The 18,108-nt window shown below is 41.5% G+C and overlaps 1 protein-coding gene across 16 annotated transcripts in view; it reads right to left on the bottom strand.

Annotated features, from left to right (window-relative positions):
- Positions 1–18,108, bottom strand: part of GBF1 (golgi brefeldin A resistant guanine nucleotide exchange factor 1) — a 127,783-nt gene that overhangs the window by 21,054 nt on the left and 88,621 nt on the right. For 8 of the 16 annotated variants that reach the window (XM_036027206.1, XM_036027205.1, XM_036027208.1 and 5 more), the window contains 6 exons: positions 11,628–11,759; positions 5,953–6,071; positions 5,305–5,413; positions 4,742–4,802; positions 3,383–3,437; positions 2,564–2,662 (listed from right to left, as the gene is read on the bottom strand). In XM_036027206.1, coding sequence (XP_035883099.1) covers positions 2,564–2,662; positions 3,383–3,437; positions 4,742–4,802; positions 5,305–5,413; positions 5,953–6,071; positions 11,628–11,759 — 575 coding nt within the window. Of the gene's footprint in view, positions 1–2,563; positions 2,663–3,382; positions 3,438–4,741; positions 4,803–5,304; positions 5,414–5,952; positions 6,072–11,627; positions 11,760–17,980; positions 17,993–18,108 lie in introns of those variants that run through there. The other 8 variants (XM_028511648.1, XM_028511647.1, XM_036027210.1 and 5 more) reach the window with 4 other exon arrangements.

Below are 18,108 nucleotides of genomic sequence, written 5' to 3'. Positions count from 1 at the left end.
GGGACTCCTTTGCTTGGGGCTTTAAATCTGCAGGTCCTGCACCCCTGGGCTTTCCTCCTCTACTATCTGGGGAGAAGCCTCCTACTCCTAGTTCTTATCCAACTATGAGAACCTACTCTTTCACAGCCAGACTCTTAGCTTTCCTATTGCTTCATGAACTGGGCCTAAATCTTAAAATATACCCTTTACTCTCGAATTTCTGCATCAAATTGGTCAAAGGCTCATTCTTTGAAGTTAAAGGAGTGGCATCTCAGTTGGTTTGTGGAGTTAAGGATGGAGGGTCATGTCATGCTGTTGTTCTACTTTCTGCTGCTCCAATTTTTGTATATCAGTGGGACTTTCTGTCCTTTTCACTGTGGGGTCTTTCTAGAAGCAATTGATGTTTTCAGATGGTAAGGCTACCGATTTCGTAGACCCTTTCTCCATTCCATTTCCCTCTCTCTTGCTGTATTTCTGGTCTTCCTATAGCTTTCTTTCAGTCACAAAGGGAAATCTCTATCATCTTGACTATTCTAGGATATAAGTTTTTATGCATTTTCTCCACCCTAAGTTCACAGTGACTTTGTTTAGGCACACGTTGCTTTCCTAGTCCTGATGCCTTTTCAGTTAGGACTGGAAACCAGTCCTTCTACAGAGTTATACCAAACTATTCCTAGACTGCTGGGCCATTCCTGCACTGGGCAACAGCAACTCTCTTCCAGGAACCACTGGAATGACTCTAAAGATGGTAGAAATGCTTTTCCTTACTGGGTCTTTCTAAAGGCTGAATATACCTATATTATCCTTGGCCTGTTTAATTTCTTCTGATATTTGGGGGATAGGCCTCCTTCCTCAACCTCCCCCAAATCCTCCAGAACCTGGATAACCTTTGATCCCTTACTTAGAAACTACATAATTCTTCCTTCCCTACCCACAGCTCTACCTATAAAGGAAAGACAGTCCAGGAGCTGAGCTCTGCCCCTAGCTTTCAGTAACACAGCAATAGCCGTTGATGGTCACTTCTTATCTGTCCATCTCCAAAATGCTTATAGTCATATGCCTAGAATGGAGCTTCAAATACTCTGAGCACTGTGGCTAAGCAGGAAATAGGACATTATCTCCAGGCTCATCTGGGTCAAGTTCATGACAAAAAATATTCTGAAGAGTCAGCCAAACATAGACAGGCAAGAAGCCCAATGAGAGAAAACAAGAACTTCCTGGCTTTACTGGCGATTGTCACTGAGCTCCAAAAAGTACTAACTTCTGGATCTACTTTTATAAGATATTCTTTCTCTCCAGGTGGCCCCCCTTACCCATTTCAGGGGCTCTAAGTAGTCCTACTTCCACTGAGAAGCCAGTCAGTCATTAAGACTTCTTCCCATGCTAGAATCAGTCTTTCCCGTTTCCTTCTCTATCCTCAGTAAAGATAGCTCCAACTTGATCAATTCAGTGAGCGTTCTCTGCCCCCCGCCTGGACTAGGGGCCAAGAAGCTGCCAGTTCTCACAAATGTCTCAGTCCTTATAAAGTATAGCTGTACTCCCAGTCCTAAGGTGGGGAGGGGATGAGCAGTACATGTTCATGGAACCCTCACCACCATACGCATGTATTTCCAAAGGACAGTATAAGTTTTACAAAAGGGGAGGTCCTAGATTAATAATCATGGCAAAATGCTGGGTAGCCAATGAAGAGACCTGCAACTTGAGATTAGGCAAGCACACAAATGGAACCTGTGGCAATGCATGCAAAGAGAACGTAGGCCTATGGACTACCCAGCTAGGTGTACACACACACGCACACTTCTTTGTATCTTCAATGACCCGGATGTCCAAAACCATATTGCTAGCATGCACACTATTGTGATAGATAGCCTAGACTCCATACTTTCTTCTCTCTCTCTTCCTTGTAAGGCAGGGCTACGGGTATTAGAGTAATCTTTAGCTTGCACCTCTCCACTAAGCTCCTGTACATTTTGACTTTTAAAAGACAGAGAGCATCTTTGCAGATTCCAAAATTTTCCCAGTGCCCCGGGCTATTCTGGCACCTGGCTCCTTTCCATTCATCTAGTCTTAAATGTTGGAGTGACCACTTTAATGGTAACACCCTCCCCACAAAAGACCCCAACTAGATGGACTACCCTTTCCCTCCAAACCCAGTTCAGGTGTTCAGATAGAGTTGAGGACTATGCTTAAGCTCTCTCTGCTAGCTCTGAGACAGAAAAAGGGTAGAAGAGGAAAGGGTCTTTCTTGGAGGTCCCTCATAGCTCCCCTAGAAATGGCAGATATGAAGCCTACTCATAATATGTCTGCAGGACCCAGGCTCACTATCTAGGCTCACTATATGGTACACCACCAATTCAAGATTTCCTTCTGCCTCCAGGCAACTAGATGCCCCAGGAAAATTATCAACACGGCAAAGCTACAAATATATGCAACTCTTCCAAAGCCATAGCCATGCTGTGTTACTAGGGAGGGGTAAGTGTGCCCTACACAATGGAAATGGAACCCAGACGTTACGTACAAAAAAAGAAAATAAACATTTAAGTAAATAAATAAAAAGGGAAGAAGGAGGGAGAGGGAGAGAGACCTTGAGGTTCTTAAAGAGTAGTACCCTCTCTAACTGGTTCAGGGCTTTGGTCTGCTCCCCACTATTTAGCTCCAGTTTGTTGAGGAGACATGGAGAAATCTGTGAAAGACAGGCAAACGAACGATTTAAACAGAGTGAAATAAACTCAGACACATGCCAACAGGGCACAGGGCAGGAATGGGGATGGATGGCAGGGGAGAGGGGAAGGTCAGGTGCATGCACCAAACAGCCAAGGGTCATCTCCATGGACAAAACCTCTTAGGGCCGCAAGCAGAATCTTCATGGGAGGCCTGTGAAGTCCAGGGCTTCTGTTCAAGATAGAAAGAGGCCATTCTTCTGACCACCATTCTTCTAGCAGTTTGAGAACCTTCTGGAGTCAGGCTTGATTTGCTTGTCAACAGAGACGAGCCCAAGCATGAACCCAGTCTAATCAAGCATTTGGATGGGATTTGGGGCATAGACTCTCTAGGCCTCCTACCTGCTGACAAGGCTGTGCCCTGAGAAGATGGCAGGTCTTTCATCTTTATCAACATACATTTTTAGCCCAAACTGATGAGCCTCATCCAGTTTTTTTTTAGGAAGGACTGTCTTACCAGCTCATGTAGTGGGCCAACAAGATAGGCTGGAAAGAAAAGGTTGGGGAAAGAGAGGTATCTGGGAAAGAATAAATTTCTCACTAAAGTTGTGATAGCTAATTCTAGATTCCAAACAGACCTGTCTAAGCAAAACTATGTTTTTGCTAAGCAAGGATATCCAGGAAAATCCCCATAGCACTGACGTTGGGAGATCAAGGTTTGGATGAGGGACAGCAGGTCGTACCTTCTTCATGTTGGTCCCCACGTAGCTCTTGGGTTCTTCTTTAAACTGAGGTAACCTATAGTACAGAGCATCGCATGGACTATCAACAGGGATATTAACAAAACTCCCCCCTCCATGCCAACCACAGCTCAAAGATGCTCTGGGCAAGAGCATGCCTGCCTCTTAGGAATAGCAAGAAAGGAAGGAAGGGAGGAAGCAGGCTAATTTCAACCTTTTCAGAGCTTCATCAAAGAGCTACAGGAATTGGGGAAGGTATGATACAGACACTTTCTTAAAAAGAAGGTGGTCATCAGGGCAAAGTAACTATGTGCCCTTGGAGTGTGGAGGCTCTTTTCATCCTTAAACTGACTGCTTCTTGTTTCGCATGGCAAGCAAGTATCACTGAAAGCCACAAGATGGGGAGAGGGCAGTTCATCAAAACCCCAGGAGACTGGGCACGGGATGAGAAGTAAAAGGCAGGTTGAAGTTTTGAAGCCAGGAAATTTGAACCAGAGAAGTAAGAAACTCTTTGCAGCAGAGTTCAGGGGCAGATTTAGTCTGTAGATAATAAGGATTATTATTTATAGATCTAAGAGCAAAAAGAAATCCCAGGGAGAGGCTTTTGAAAAAAATACTTTTTTAGAGCAATTTTAGGTTCACAGCAAAATCAAGTGGAAGTTACACAGATTTCTCATACAACCCCCTGTCTCCACACTTGCACACCCCCCCCCCGCCCCCACCATTTTCAATATCCCCTGAGGGGTGCGGTGGCAGGGGCTTTAAAGCCCTTACCTCAGCCCTTCTCACAGTCTATTGAAAGGAGGTGCAGGAAGCCGAAAGTTAGGCATAGTATAAAAAGACCTCCTAGTCCTAAAGTTGAGGCCCTTAACTAGGTAACCAAACAATCTCGGTTTGCCTGAGACTGAGAGATTTGAGGGGGATATGGGACTTACAGTGCTAAAATCAGGATAATCTGAGCTAACCAGGACTGCTGGTAACCCTAGCCTTGGTCTTTCCTCACAGATATGGGGTTGAGCTCTAGGAGCCTGGCAACCTGTTCTAGGCTCCCTTGAGTTTGGCTTCCTCTCTGGGTTCCCTTACCCAGCTGCTACCTGTACAGAGACAGACCAAAGTTTCGGAAGCAGAATGAGGTCTGTACGCCTAGATCAGATAACCCTCTGCCTCCTCCTGAGGCCAAGCTGGTTCCCTCCTCCTTCTCCCTTGATTGGTAACCCTGGGCCCAGAGAAATACCCCCATCCAAATCCCATTGGCGTCTCGTGTGGCTGCAGGGTTGGCCAGGTCCCTGAAGTGGCTGTGTGGAAGCAGGCAGGCTCAAGAGGCCTGGGCAGCAGGGCTGAAGCAAACAGCAGCAGGTTTACCTTGTGAAGAGCAGCTGCACCATGTCTACGAGAGTGTGCTCTGCGGATTTTCTCAATAACTCTGCACAGGCAAAACAAATAACACAGGTGTCATTACTTGCCGTGCTATTATCAGGAGGCTTCTCAGAGCAGACTCCCCTCCAAACCTTGTTTACCAAGGATTATGCCAAACTTATTAAAACCAGCTCTATCCAGCACAGCCTGGCAGCCATAATGTCACTGACCCACTAGGTGGCACTACTGAGTCAAAAAAGTGGTGCAAAGATGTGTTCTCAGGGGGTTGTAGGTGGGTGTCAATCCCAGAAACCCGAAGGGAAGGAGATTTGGTGCCTCAGCTGGGTTAATCAAGAATATATCCTAATTCTTGCCCTGGCACAATGGGCTAAGTTCTCTATTCTAGCTGCACAACAAACAGCCAAGTACAGAGTTCTAAACCCCTATGGTTTCCACAAGGTAGGTGATGGAGAAATTCCAAGCTTTCCATCTTTCTGGGTTCAGGGACAGCATCCTGTATTCATACTCACAATATCCCTGTATGAATGGCCCAATATTCAAGCACCTACCACTGAGCCTCATTTCAAAGCAGATCCGGAAGCAAGACTGCATAATCTCACATACAGATTCATTGGTCAGGTGGGCACCTACTGGCGTCAGCAAGAGAGTCCGCAGCACCTACCAGGAAGAAAGAGGAGATACTATGATAAATAAGGCAGACAAGGTGAAGAAGGGTGTACCTGAGTGGAGCAAAGCTGCCTCCTGTTCCTCTACTCTCTTATGGAAGCACTTTGGGTGAGAAAGAGAAGTTAGCAAGAATGCTGACCTTGCTTTAGTCTGGCAGGGGGATATCTCCAGAAGCTTGTCTTGGGGACTGTGTCTTTACTCTGCATGACCCTGACATAGTTCATCCCCCTTTTCAGCCCTAGCCCACGAGCCCAACAGATGGATGGCACAGATACAGGCTGCCAGAGGTACAAGTATACTAGGGCTTCCGGTATTTGATATCAGTTCATTTAAAGCTTTTAATTATTTTCCTTAGAAAAAGCTTTTACTTTGGGTACCCGAGCTGTTTGATTGGAAACAAAGTAGCTCCCTAAGCCCCAGTGGAGTCAAAACATAGCTTCACACTGCCGGCAGACTACCAGACCCGGGTGAGGAGAGCCGGTGGCATCAGCTCCTGGCAGCTAGCCTAATTGCTCTTCCCCTCCATTTACCTGAAGGATTTTCATCAGGACAACCTCATCGCTGGCAGGATCCGTGCCCACAAAACGGGCGTGGGTGACAGCATCTGCCATGTTCTCCATGCCCTCTGCTGTGCCCTCATGGGTGGGATCTGCTCCAGTGAAAAAGGAAAGACTGACTAAATGATATAGACAGGAGAGAGGAAAAGCAAGATATCTTGTCTAGGGACTGCTTTCAGAGATTGTGGTTTTCTCCTCTTCAATTTCCTAACCCGTGGTTCCTTGGGCTACCTGAGAATTTTTGCCTACAAACGACTTTAATGAACTCCTTAGCATAAACTCCACTAGACAAAAGAGTGGTTCTCAAACAAGCATACATTACATCACTCGGAGGGTTTACTAATAATCCAAATTGCTGGACCCACTCTCAGAATGTTTGAGCTAGCCGGTCTAGAGTGAGGCCTGAGAATCTGCATTACTAACAAGATCCCAGGTGACATTAACACTGCTGGTCAGGGGATCACACTTTGGGAATCACTGATGTAAAGCTACTCATTTCAGAGAGAAAGGGCCTGGAAATATGAGTTTGGGGCCCAGGGCAAGGACTGAGTAGGGCAAGACCTTGAATGCTAAGGTTGCAGCCTTTCTCTTTCCATGTGTTCTTTAACACATCCATCTCTGGTTGTTCTTGGAGCTTTATGTTCATATGCCACTGAGGTAGGGAAGCAGAGGGAAGAAATGGGCAGTCACTGCTGCCAATACTCATATTTGGGTGCCACATTACATCAAATCGGAGACCTCTTCATTCTTCTTTAAAACAACATGACACAGAGCAAGAATCCTGTTACCAGCTTAACTAAACAGGCCTTAGGCGAGAAAAGGGTCAAACTTAACAGGACTGGGAGCCGGCTACTTGGAGAATAGGAGGGAGGGAGAATTTTAACAGTGAATAGGAAAAGGGGAGAAGCTAGAGATCAGACAACCTGCACAAGGCTAGAACCTAACACAAATGCTGCCATGAAGGGAACTGCTTCACTCGTGTGTTAAATATCCACAAGGAAAAGCCAAAGAAGTGGCTTCCCGAAGGCCTACAAGGGTCTTCAGAACTGTCTGGATCATCTTTTTTTTTTTTTTTTTTAAGATTTTATTTATTTATTTTTAGGGAGGGAAGGAAGCAGGGGGAGAGAGAGAGAGACAGAGAGAGAGAGAGACCAATGTGCGGTTGCTGGGGGTTATGGCCTGCAACCCAGGAATGTACCCTGGCTGGGAATCGAACCTGGGACACTTTGGTTCGCAGCCCGCGCTCAATCCACTGAGCTACGCCAGCCAGGGCTTTGGATCATCTTTAAAAAGGGGAGTATGAGTAGGGGAAAAAAGGGTAGGGACATGATAAAGCTTTTTGAATGACAGAAAGTGGCTCTAGAGATAGCGTGGTGTAATGCAGGAGCACCTTCTAGTTTTAAATGGTGGGGATTTTAAGAAATTCTTAGCATTTTATTTTCCTGTTACCTGAAATTAACAGAGTTCTTGAGCCTAGAGCTCAGAAAACGGCTGAGAAACCAGAACATTTCTCTTGCAACGATTAGCCAGAAAACTTTCCTTAATTGTGAGCAGTTTCTTTTTTTCTTTTCTGTCCTGGTTGGTCTCTGACACTTAGACTGTTTTGGTTCTATTTATTGGGCTGGCCAAAAAGTCTGTATGGCTTTTTTTCCGTAAGATAAAAGACACATTTTTCATTTTCACCAATAACTTGGTTGATTTGGATATTTTGAGTATGTCAGCTACCTCTTGTGTGGTATAACGTTGATTGTTCTCAATTAATGTCTTGATTTAATCACTATCAACTTTGACTGGTCTACCCAACCATGGAGCACTGTCCAGCGAGAAATCTCCAGCACAAAACTTTGCAAACCACTTTCAACACACTGGATCAGTCACAGCACCTTTTCCATACACTGCACAAATTTTTTTTATTTTTGCATTTCAGTTGCATTTTTACCTTTCTTGAAATACTAAAGCATAATATGCCAAAAATGTTGAGTATTTTCTTCCATTTCAATATTAAAATGGCCACACAAAAATTCACCAATTTTGATAAGTTTTTAAAAAATACATGCTGATATGATGGCTGTCACAATACAATCTAACAAAATTGTTTCCAATGAAGTTAAAGACAAGCACTACTAGAGCCATCTTACGGGGGGAAAAAAAAACCTGAACTTTTTGGCCAACTCAGTACAAAATGCCTTTACTTAGCATTATGAGTGGCTACTTTAGAGGTCATGCAAAAGGAAGCCAATTTCATGATGATATATAGTATATGGGGTGAACCAGCTCCTTCCAATTACCTCAACTCTCCTTGTTTCTCCCAATTAACACAGAAAATCCTACAGAGGCATAACTTGCCTTATTGTTTTTCTCTTCATTGTACTTCACGTATGTTGCGTTTTGTAGAAAGGCAAGACCCTCCACCAGCAAAAAGATTATGACTGGCTTCATTGCAGTGGTCTGGAACTGAACACAGTATCTGAGGTATGACTGTATTCTCAAGGCTCTTGCTGGAATCCTCTCCCTCAGCCCTGCCTGACAGGACTTTTTCAGGCCTCCAGAGACCTTTCCTTATACAAGAAATCCAGGTCCGTCTCACTGTTGCATGGGGTTTCAGAGCTCAGTGAATGACAGTCTTGCTCCCACTGCACAAGGCTCCTGCACAAGGCCCATTTCTTCCCCTTCTTCAGTAATCTCCCTTATTAAAGTAAGGGAGTAATTTAAGCTCCCTTAAAGTAACTTAAGCTCTACCAAATCTTTTTGTAGCTCTTATTCTCTGAGGTTGAATGAAATAGCAAAGTTAATTTTCTAAAAAGGCAAATAAGAGTGACATGTCTTTAGAGCCATTTGCATGGCCTACCAGCAAGCCAGGCAATCGATGCCACAAATCCTGGTCTGCCAGCTGTGTGGTGCCAAATGAAAGGCTGGTTCTTGGAGTAAAACCTAAAACAATCCTAGAAGCCTTAGGCCATAGGATTGAGGTGTAGAGGGTAGTTTCTTCTAGAAAGGCAGCCCAAACAAAGGAGTGTTTGGCTTGGGCTCACTTAGCAGACCTTGTACTCCCCAGGACCCCTTAGAATGTCCTTTCTTGGCCACTCTGGAACACACTGCAGGGAAACTTGCCAATCTCATCTCCTTTGCATTCTGGCTTTCATACACTCCTTCCTGCTCCTTTTCTCATGCCCACTGCAATCACCACCTCCAGCATTTTCTTTTCCCACCACAGGAAACTCCAATGACCAGCTGGCTTGAGGTCTCCAATGACCAGCTTGTCTGCCAAGTCCAGGAAGGGGAAAGAGTTACATCAACAGGACAACAGAGGGAAAAGACACAGAGGGCAGCTGCTGCAGGCTGTGAAGAGAGATGACCTGCAGGTGGTGCTCAGGACAAGGCTGGAAGTAGCTGGGCCTGATTTTGGCTTAGGAAACGCACAAAGCTAGGACTAGGGTGCCTGGAGAAGCTGGTGCACCTATTCAGAAACTGGCTGGTACCCAGGATTCCTGCTCAGGAGGTATTCAGGAATACCTCAGCTAAGCAAACCCAACTTTCTAGAAAAGATAAACAGTTTTCTTGCTCTAAACTGAAGGCCATTTTTCTTTCTGGCCAGCTTCCATCTGAGTGCCTCTTTTCTAGTCTCCCTGCTTAGAAACAAAGACAGCTGCCTGTTTCTATGCTCCTTACCCTTGCACAAGGGCTGTCAATAGGGGAAAAGGAATTCAGGGTCCTGAGTGACAAGACCAACTAAAAAGGAATCCAAAAGAGACACCCTAAACAAATTCAGAGATAAACAATAGACAGGATAAAATATTTAGGCTACACTGGGAGAAAATATTTGTAGTACTGTTACAGGCAATAGGTTAGTATCCCCCCACTATGTAAAAATCTCCTATAAATTGATAAGAAAAACTCAGTAAAAAACAGGCAAAAGAAAAGAAATTCAAATGTTCAACCTCAAGGAAATAAAAACAACCAAATACCAGTTTTCAACCACCAATTTAGCACAAATAAAGAATACTGATAGCATTCAGCCCTGGCGACAGTATGGGGAAATGGAAACTCTCAAACGTCGCTGTTGGAAGTGCAAATGCTGTAATCTTTTGGGAAAGTAACCTGGTAGTATTTATGAAAATGTAATAAGCACCTGGCCTTTTAACCCAGAAATTTCAAGTGTAGGAATCTGTCATACAAAAGGAAAACCAATAAATAGGATATATAAACAAGGACTTATTTCAGCATTTATAATGGCTCAAAATAAGAAACAACCCAAATAGTTTTAAGTATTAGTCAATAAGATAATGATTGAATGGACTGTATTATATCTGTACTATGGAAATTATATGAGTACTAAAAAGAAAAAAATTTGTATTGGGGGCTGAGGAGAAAAGAAAATGGCATATTACTGCTTAATGATTAGAAGGTTTTTTTGGTGTGATGAAAAAGTTTAGGAAATAGATGGAACTGACGGTTGCACAACATTATGAATGTAATTAATGCCACTAATAATATACTTAAAATGATTTAAAAAATGACACATTTTATATTGTATATATTGTAAGACAAAAAATATACAAATCTCCAACTGCAAAATTAATAGGTTCTGGGATGTAATGTATACAGGCTGGTTCACTATAGTTAACAATGCTGTATACTGTATTTGAAAGAAGCTAAGATGGATCTTAAAAGTTCTTGTCACAAGAAAAAAATTGTAATTATATGAGATGATGGATGTTAACTAAATTTATTGTGGTAATCATTTTATAACATATTGCATATATCAAATCCTTATGTTGTATACCTTAAATTAATACAATGTTATATATCAATTATCTCAATAAAACCAAGGGGGAGGGGAGAGAAATCAGATAGACAATTATACAATGCACATTTTTCTAAGTTAATACTATTAAGTAAAAAAAGATATGTAGTACATAATCCTATTTTATTTTTACTTTTTAAAAAGATGGTACTCTATATTTTTATAGATTTTAAAAAATTTATTTTTATTTTTAGAGAGAGGGGAAGGGAGGGAGAAAGAGAGAGAAACATCGATGTGTGGTTGCCTCTTGTATGCCCCCTACCGGGGACCTGGCCCACAACCCAGGCATGTGCCCTGACTGGGAATTGAATGGGTGACCCTTTGGTTCACAGGCCCGCACTCAGTCCACTGAGCCACACCAGCCAGGGCTACTCTCTATATATTTATATACATGTAGAGACGGGTACAGAAAGATTCAAACAAGTCTATTAACATTATTTACCTAAAGAAGAAGTAGCATTGAGAAAGATAGAAAAAAGTCCAATAAATTTTCTTTTAGATACCTCTTTATTATTTATCTTCTTTAAATAAGCATGCATTACATTTTAAAAATAGCTTTAAAAATAAACCAAACCAAACCGCCTATGGCACCCACCATATCCTTCACTCCCTCCAAAGCCTAAAGAAATCAAGAGTCCCAAGAAACCTCTCCTTCCTTTCCACTCTGCAAAACCTGAGTCAATTAGCATGATGAGTAAACAACACTCCTATTTTTCTTCTACAAGGAAGCAGATGACTGGGAAAAGAACTTTCCAGTATCACCAGCTCATTGCCCAAAGCCTGACCAGCCCAGGAAAGGCGGGAAACGAAGTGCTGCAGTCATCAGAAAAGCCCGAGTTCTCACCTATGAGTGCATAGGACAGGAACTTGTTGACGGAGGTGAGCGCCAGTCCAGTGATAGGGCCAGTGGTATCTTCAGAGCGTATCACTTCCAGAAATGGACGAAGGAACACATTGGGCTCAACTTCTGAGAGTTCTGCAAGAAAAGAAACAGGAGTGAACAGGCGCCATCCACCGAAAAGCTAAGCCCTAGAAAAAGGTCCTTCCTATCTGTGTCATGAGGCTCCAGTTCTGCGTTGCTGGATCAAACTTCCTCCCTCTGTTTTACCTTGAGTGAAATCAGACACTATATCATTTAATCTGTAAAACTTTTAGTGTGTAGCACTAAAAGATTAAGAAGCTTAAAAAACCAGAGTATTATTATCATGGTTTAAAAATTAACAATAAAATGGTTAAGACAGTAAACTATGTTATGTACATAATACAATTTTAAAAAATAACAGTTCTTTAATATCGTCAAATATTGCTGGGTCAATTTTTCATTGCTGAGTCCATTTCCACGTTCAGCCTCCCTAGTGATACGCAGGTAAACTTCATCTTGGGTACAGCCAGTGTGGTCAAAGAGATTCCATGGTGAGCTGCCTATCTTTGTTTTCTGCTGTTATGATCCTGGTCACTTCTCTAACAGATAAAGAATATAGTATCTCCCAGGAAGGTGAGGGGGTAATGCTGAGGTTTATAGAACCTTGCTAAAAACCCACAAACAAACAAAAAACTTAAAAAGAACAAGAGGCTGCACCTACCCAGGGTTTGTAATTTTAAGGTACTAACCATCCTCCAGCTTCCTTTCTGCCTAGAGCAAGCAGAGGGCTAACTGCCCTGAGATGAAGGACAACTCATAATCTTTATTTTACAGATAAGAAAAACAAGGCTCAGACCAAAATACATGATTGGCCCCAAATTACACCGCTGATAAAAAGCAGAGCTGGGGTTTGAACCTAGTCTATACAGTATATGGTTCCAAAACTTGTAAAATCACTACATCTGTTCTATCTAATTACTAACACATACTCCTGAATTTAGAAGGTCTAAGTTATACTACACTGGACTTGCTCCCTACCCTACTTTTTCTAGAGTATGCTGTGCTTTCATCATTCAGAGCCCAGCCTTTGGGAAAGGCTTCCCAAATAGGCCAGAAAGATTTAGGGACAAGATCAAGGCTGCTCACCTTTAGAGACAAAAGGAAGCTAGGTTTCCTAAGCACCTTCATTTTCATGCAAATACAGAAAGCTTCCCGCTTAGTTCCTACTACCACCACCCCCTGGGTAAACATTCCCTGGGCTCGGCTGCTTCTTAGATTAATGCTTTAATTAATTGGCAGGTTGAATAGCATTTTCCAAGCTTGTCTGCACAGTGATCACATCAGCTGTATAAAATCTGCTTCTTATCCCCCACTACCCCCACCTAGAGCTATACAATTTGCAGGGAAAGAAAAACAAAACAACAACAGAGAAAAACCTTTGTATGTGAGGTGGTAGAGGATTGAGAAGAATAGAAATATTTGGAAAAACCAAAAATTATAAATTTTTTTTCTATCTTAATAGTCTTAACATCTTAAATACTTTTTAAACAGCACATTGAAGCATTTAAAGTCATCTAGTGTTGCTGCTTTAGGAACACAAGTGCATTACACACAATTTGGTCTGTCATTTAAGAAATGGTCATACAAAGGGTAGACCCCAAAACTCAGATTTATAAAAAATTGTGTATTCTTACATGTTCTAAACTTCAGTCACCTTCAAAGTACTGTCCATTTGATACCATATACCTGTTGAGACATTTTTTTCTACCACTCAAAACAGTTTTTAAACTCAATGATTTTGATGCCTTTTAATGAATGCTTTTGCCATTTTTTGTTTCACCTCTTCCACATTTGCAAGACATTTCCCTTTGAGGACTTTTTTCATCTGGGAAACAAACAAAACAAGTTGCTCAGAGAAAGGTTGGGTGAAATGGCATGGGGGGTCATACCATTTTTGGCCAAAAACTGCTGAACACTCAGCATGGTGTAGGCAGGTACACTGGTAAATCATCCATCACAAAATGGGCAAGTATGTTGAAAGAGTCTTATAAAAAAATCCCTGAGGCCGAAAGCAGCTTCCCACAATAATGCCAGCTGTATAATGATACAGATGGGTTCCTAGAACACTCACCTAGCAGGGGAAGCCTGTATGTACTACAGGGGGCCCACTTGCCAGAAGATAATTCCAGGTTTTTTTGGGAGAGCCCCACCAGTTTTTGGTATATTTGAGATATAAAAGTCTATATGGAAAAAAATTAACTGAGAGGGGGGATAGGGTACAGGTCTTCTGACCTTTCATACAATTACTATTACTATATTTGTTTCATGTCTTCTTTCATGGTGAGAGACCAGGGCAATTTTATAGCCATGGCTTGATACTTTCAGGGTAAATGCATTCTGCCTTTTTAATTAAAAAAAATTAAAAAAAAAATTTTTTAAACTGCCTTTTTTGGTATAGAGAGGTCAATAAATTTTAACACATACACAGATCCCTGTAACCACTGTGGCAATCAGGATACAAAACAGTTTCATTATCCCAGAAAACTCTATTATCCCCTAGTCATTTTTCACGTCTGCCAAACTCTGTCAACCACTGCCCTTTTCTCCATCACCATAGTTTCATCAAGAAGGTCATATAAATGGAATCATACAGTATGCAACCTTTTGAGACTTTCTTCTTTCATTCAGCATGATGACTTGGAGATTCGTCTAAACTTCTGCATAGATCAATAGTTTATCTTTTTATTGCTAGGTAGTATTTTTTGCATGTATGTACCACAGTTAGTCCATTCACTAGTTGAAGGACATTTGGCTTTGCCAGTTTGGGGCAACTATGAATAAAGCTCTATAAACACTGGTGTACAGGTTTTTGTGTGAAAAACACTGGTATCTCTATATGGTTTAAATTTGCATTTCTCTAATGGCTAGTGACATCAAGCATCTTTTTTTGTGTGCTTATTTGCTATTCATGCATCTTTTTGGTGATGTGTCTGTTCAAGTCTTTTGTCCACTTTTTAACTGAATTGTTTCCTTACTGTTGAGTTTAGAGACTTCTTTATCTATTCTGGATTCAAGTATTTTAGTGGCAATACAATTATTTATAAATGTTCCTCCCAATATGTAGCTTGTCTTTTCAGTTTCTTTTTTTAAAAGATTTTATTTATTTATTTTTAGAGAGACGGGGAGGGAGGAGGAAGAGAGGGAGAGAAACATCAATGTGTGGTTGCCTCTCTCTTGCCCCCTACTGGGGACCTGGCTGGCAACCCAAGCATGTGCCCTGACTGGGAATTGAACCAGTGACCTTTGGTTCTCAGGCTGGCGCTCAATCCACTGAGCCACACTAGCCAGGGCTAGTCTTTTCAATTTCTTAAGAGTCAGTATCTCTCCACAGAGCAGATGTTTTTACCATATTGTACAATATGCACTTTTACTGTAGTGTATAATGTGCACTTTTTTACCTGAATTTTTGAGGGAAAAATAAGGATGCGCATTATTCGTGGGTAGTACTAATTCCATATCTATATAAATGTTTTTAATTTTTATTTATGCTTATGCATTAAAAGTGTAACTCTAGAAAGCAATAATGATATCCATATGCAAAATAATACACTGGAATATAACCACTTTTGTTTCTAAATATAAATAAATAATTGATTAAAAAGTTAAAATGAAACATTTTTTCCCTGAAAGTTTGTGCCAGAAATGTGGGCACGCATTATACACAGCAAAATATAGTACTTTTGATGAAGTTCAGTGTATCAATCTTTTTCTTTTGCACACTGTGCTTTTGGTATCCAAATATTCTTTGTCCAACCCCAGGTGACAGATTTTTCCTGTTTTTCCTCCCTAAAAGGTATACAGATTTATGCTTTTCATTTATATCTATGATCTACTTTGAGTTAATTTTTATATAACATGTGAGGTTAACTTAAGGGTTTTGTTTTTTGCATATGGATGTCCAATTTTTCCAATGCCATTTATTGAAGAAAATGATTCTTTCTCAATTGGGTTGTCTTGCACCTTTGTCAAAAATTAGTTGTCTACATTTGTGTGTCTGTTCCTGGGTTCTCTAGTCTGTTCCATTGATCTTTATGTCTAACTCCGTGATACCATCACACTGTCTTGATTACTACAGCTATTTTCTTTCTTTCTTTCTTTCTTTCTTTCTTTCTTTCTTTCTTTCTTTCTTTCTTTCCTTCTTTCTTTCTTAATTTATTGATTTTAAGAAGCGAGAGGAAGGGAGAAAGAGAGAGAAACATTGATTTGTTGTTCTACTATTGATGCATTCTTCTACATTGGTTGATTCTTGTACGTGCCCTGACTGGGGAACAAACCTGCAACCTTGGTGTATCGAGATGATACTGTAACCAACTGAACTACCTGGCCAGAGCTATATAGCTTTATTTTAATTCTTAAAATCAGGTAGTATGATTACTCCAACTTTATTCCTCTCTTTTTAAAAAATATTGTTTTTTATATTCCAGTTCCTTTACCTTTCCATTTCAATTTTATGATAAACTTGTTTATATTTATAAGAAATATTGTTGGGCATTTGAAAGGAATTGCATTGAGTCTATGGATCAGTTTGGGGAGGAATGACATCTTTCCTATGTTGTGCCTACCAATCCATACATGGACGTCTCCATTTATTTAGATCTTGATTTCTTGACCAGTGTGGGCAATGCAGTTGCCCTGTGACTTCTGGCTTTTATGTATTTTGGCAGTCAAAGATTCCAACTACCTAATTTGACAGATGAGCTTGGGTATCATATGCCTGGCTATTAGCAGGAGTGAGACTAATGATCCCTTGTTCATTGACTGGATTGTATACTGTGTGAGGGTCACATCAGAGCCTCCAGAGGGTTCTCCATGAGACTTTCTCCAAGTCTCTGTATGATATCACTCCTGCTTCTTCCAAGCCTCTCAATAACATATTGAGCTCTTTCATCTTAAGGATCAGATTAGCAAATCAAACCTAGCAATATATAAGAATAATAATAAAGGTGTGTCCAAAAAGTATCCAGTCATGTAACTTGAAAAAATAGAGACATTTATCGAAGAAGATATAAGATATGAAAAACACTGTACATAGGACAATGATGCCTCAGTTCCTTTCAAAGTAGGCACCTTGGGACCTCACACAGTTCACCCAGCATCCCTTCCATTGTTCAAAACAATCTACAAAATCCTTTGTTGGAATCACTATCAGCTGCTCTGTTGTATTTTCCTGAATCCTATCTACGGTCTAAATCTCTTCCCTTTCAAAGGTGATTTTAGTTTTGGGAAGAGCCAAAAGTCACAGGTGCCAAATCGGGGCATCAGGGGGGCTGAGTCACCTGGGTGATTTGATGTTTCACAGAAAAACTGCACAAGATGTGATACATGAATGCGTTTTGGTGAGGCTGCCAATTACCAGTTGCCCGTAGCTATGGCCGTTTTCATCAAATTGCATCTCTTAACCAATGAGAACATCGAGGTAGTACTCCTTATTAACTGTTTGGCCTAGAGGGGTGTATTCATGATGGACAACACCTTCCCAACCAAAAAACACAGTTATCATGGTCTTGACCTTCCTGCAACTTTGCTGCGCCTTCTTCTGGTGTGGAGAACCAGGTCACTTCCATGGGACAACTGGGCCTTCGTTTCCAGGTCATAGCATTAGACCCATGATTCATCTTCAGTTATGACCTTCTCGAAGAAATCTGGTTCACTGGTAGTGGTTTGAGTCAAGTCATTAACAACCGCAGCATGATGTTTCTTCTGCTCTGGTAGCAGAAGCCGTGGAATGAATTTTGCCAAGACATGTTTCATGACAAGATCCTATGTCAAAATCTCAGGCACAGTAGTTTTTGGAGTCCCCAGATCAGTTTCTAGTTCTTGCACTGTCAGTTGCCAGTCTTTGTTGACTGCAGCCTGTACACGTTCAACATTCTCAGGCGTTCTGCTTGTTGCAGGCCTTTCAGAATGTGGACCATTTTCAACAGACTCTCAACCATCTTTGAAAGTTTGTGCCACACTTTTATTTGTGCTCTACTCATCACATTTTCCCCAAAAGCCTTCTGAATCATTTGAACAGTTTCAGTGGAGGAATGTTCAAGCTTAATGCAAAATTCGATGCAGATTCGTTGTTCTACTTGCTCAGTCATTTTGAATGCAACAGCCACACAGTACACGCTCACTCAATGGTGTCTACCACCCCCACTGACTAGTACAGTGAAGTCATCATTGTTCGCGCATGCACATTCCAGTTCACCCTCCCTGGCTGCCAGGTTACATTGATGTCATGCAAACCATTCTCACTGTATTAACAACGGCTGGAGTTTTTCCAGACAGACCTGGTATACTGTGTTCCAGGTCCTGCACTCAGCAATTATATACATTATCTCATTTGATGCATGTAAAACATGTAGTACATTAAATAAATGTGCAATAAATATAACTAAGACAATACTATTCTAGTTTT

Source organism: Phyllostomus discolor, chromosome 5 (genome assembly GCF_004126475.2).
Source record: "Phyllostomus discolor isolate MPI-MPIP mPhyDis1 chromosome 5, mPhyDis1.pri.v3, whole genome shotgun sequence".
NCBI lineage: Eukaryota > Metazoa > Chordata > Mammalia > Chiroptera > Phyllostomidae > Phyllostomus > Phyllostomus discolor.
This window is presented reverse-complemented; position numbering and strand designations above follow the sequence as displayed.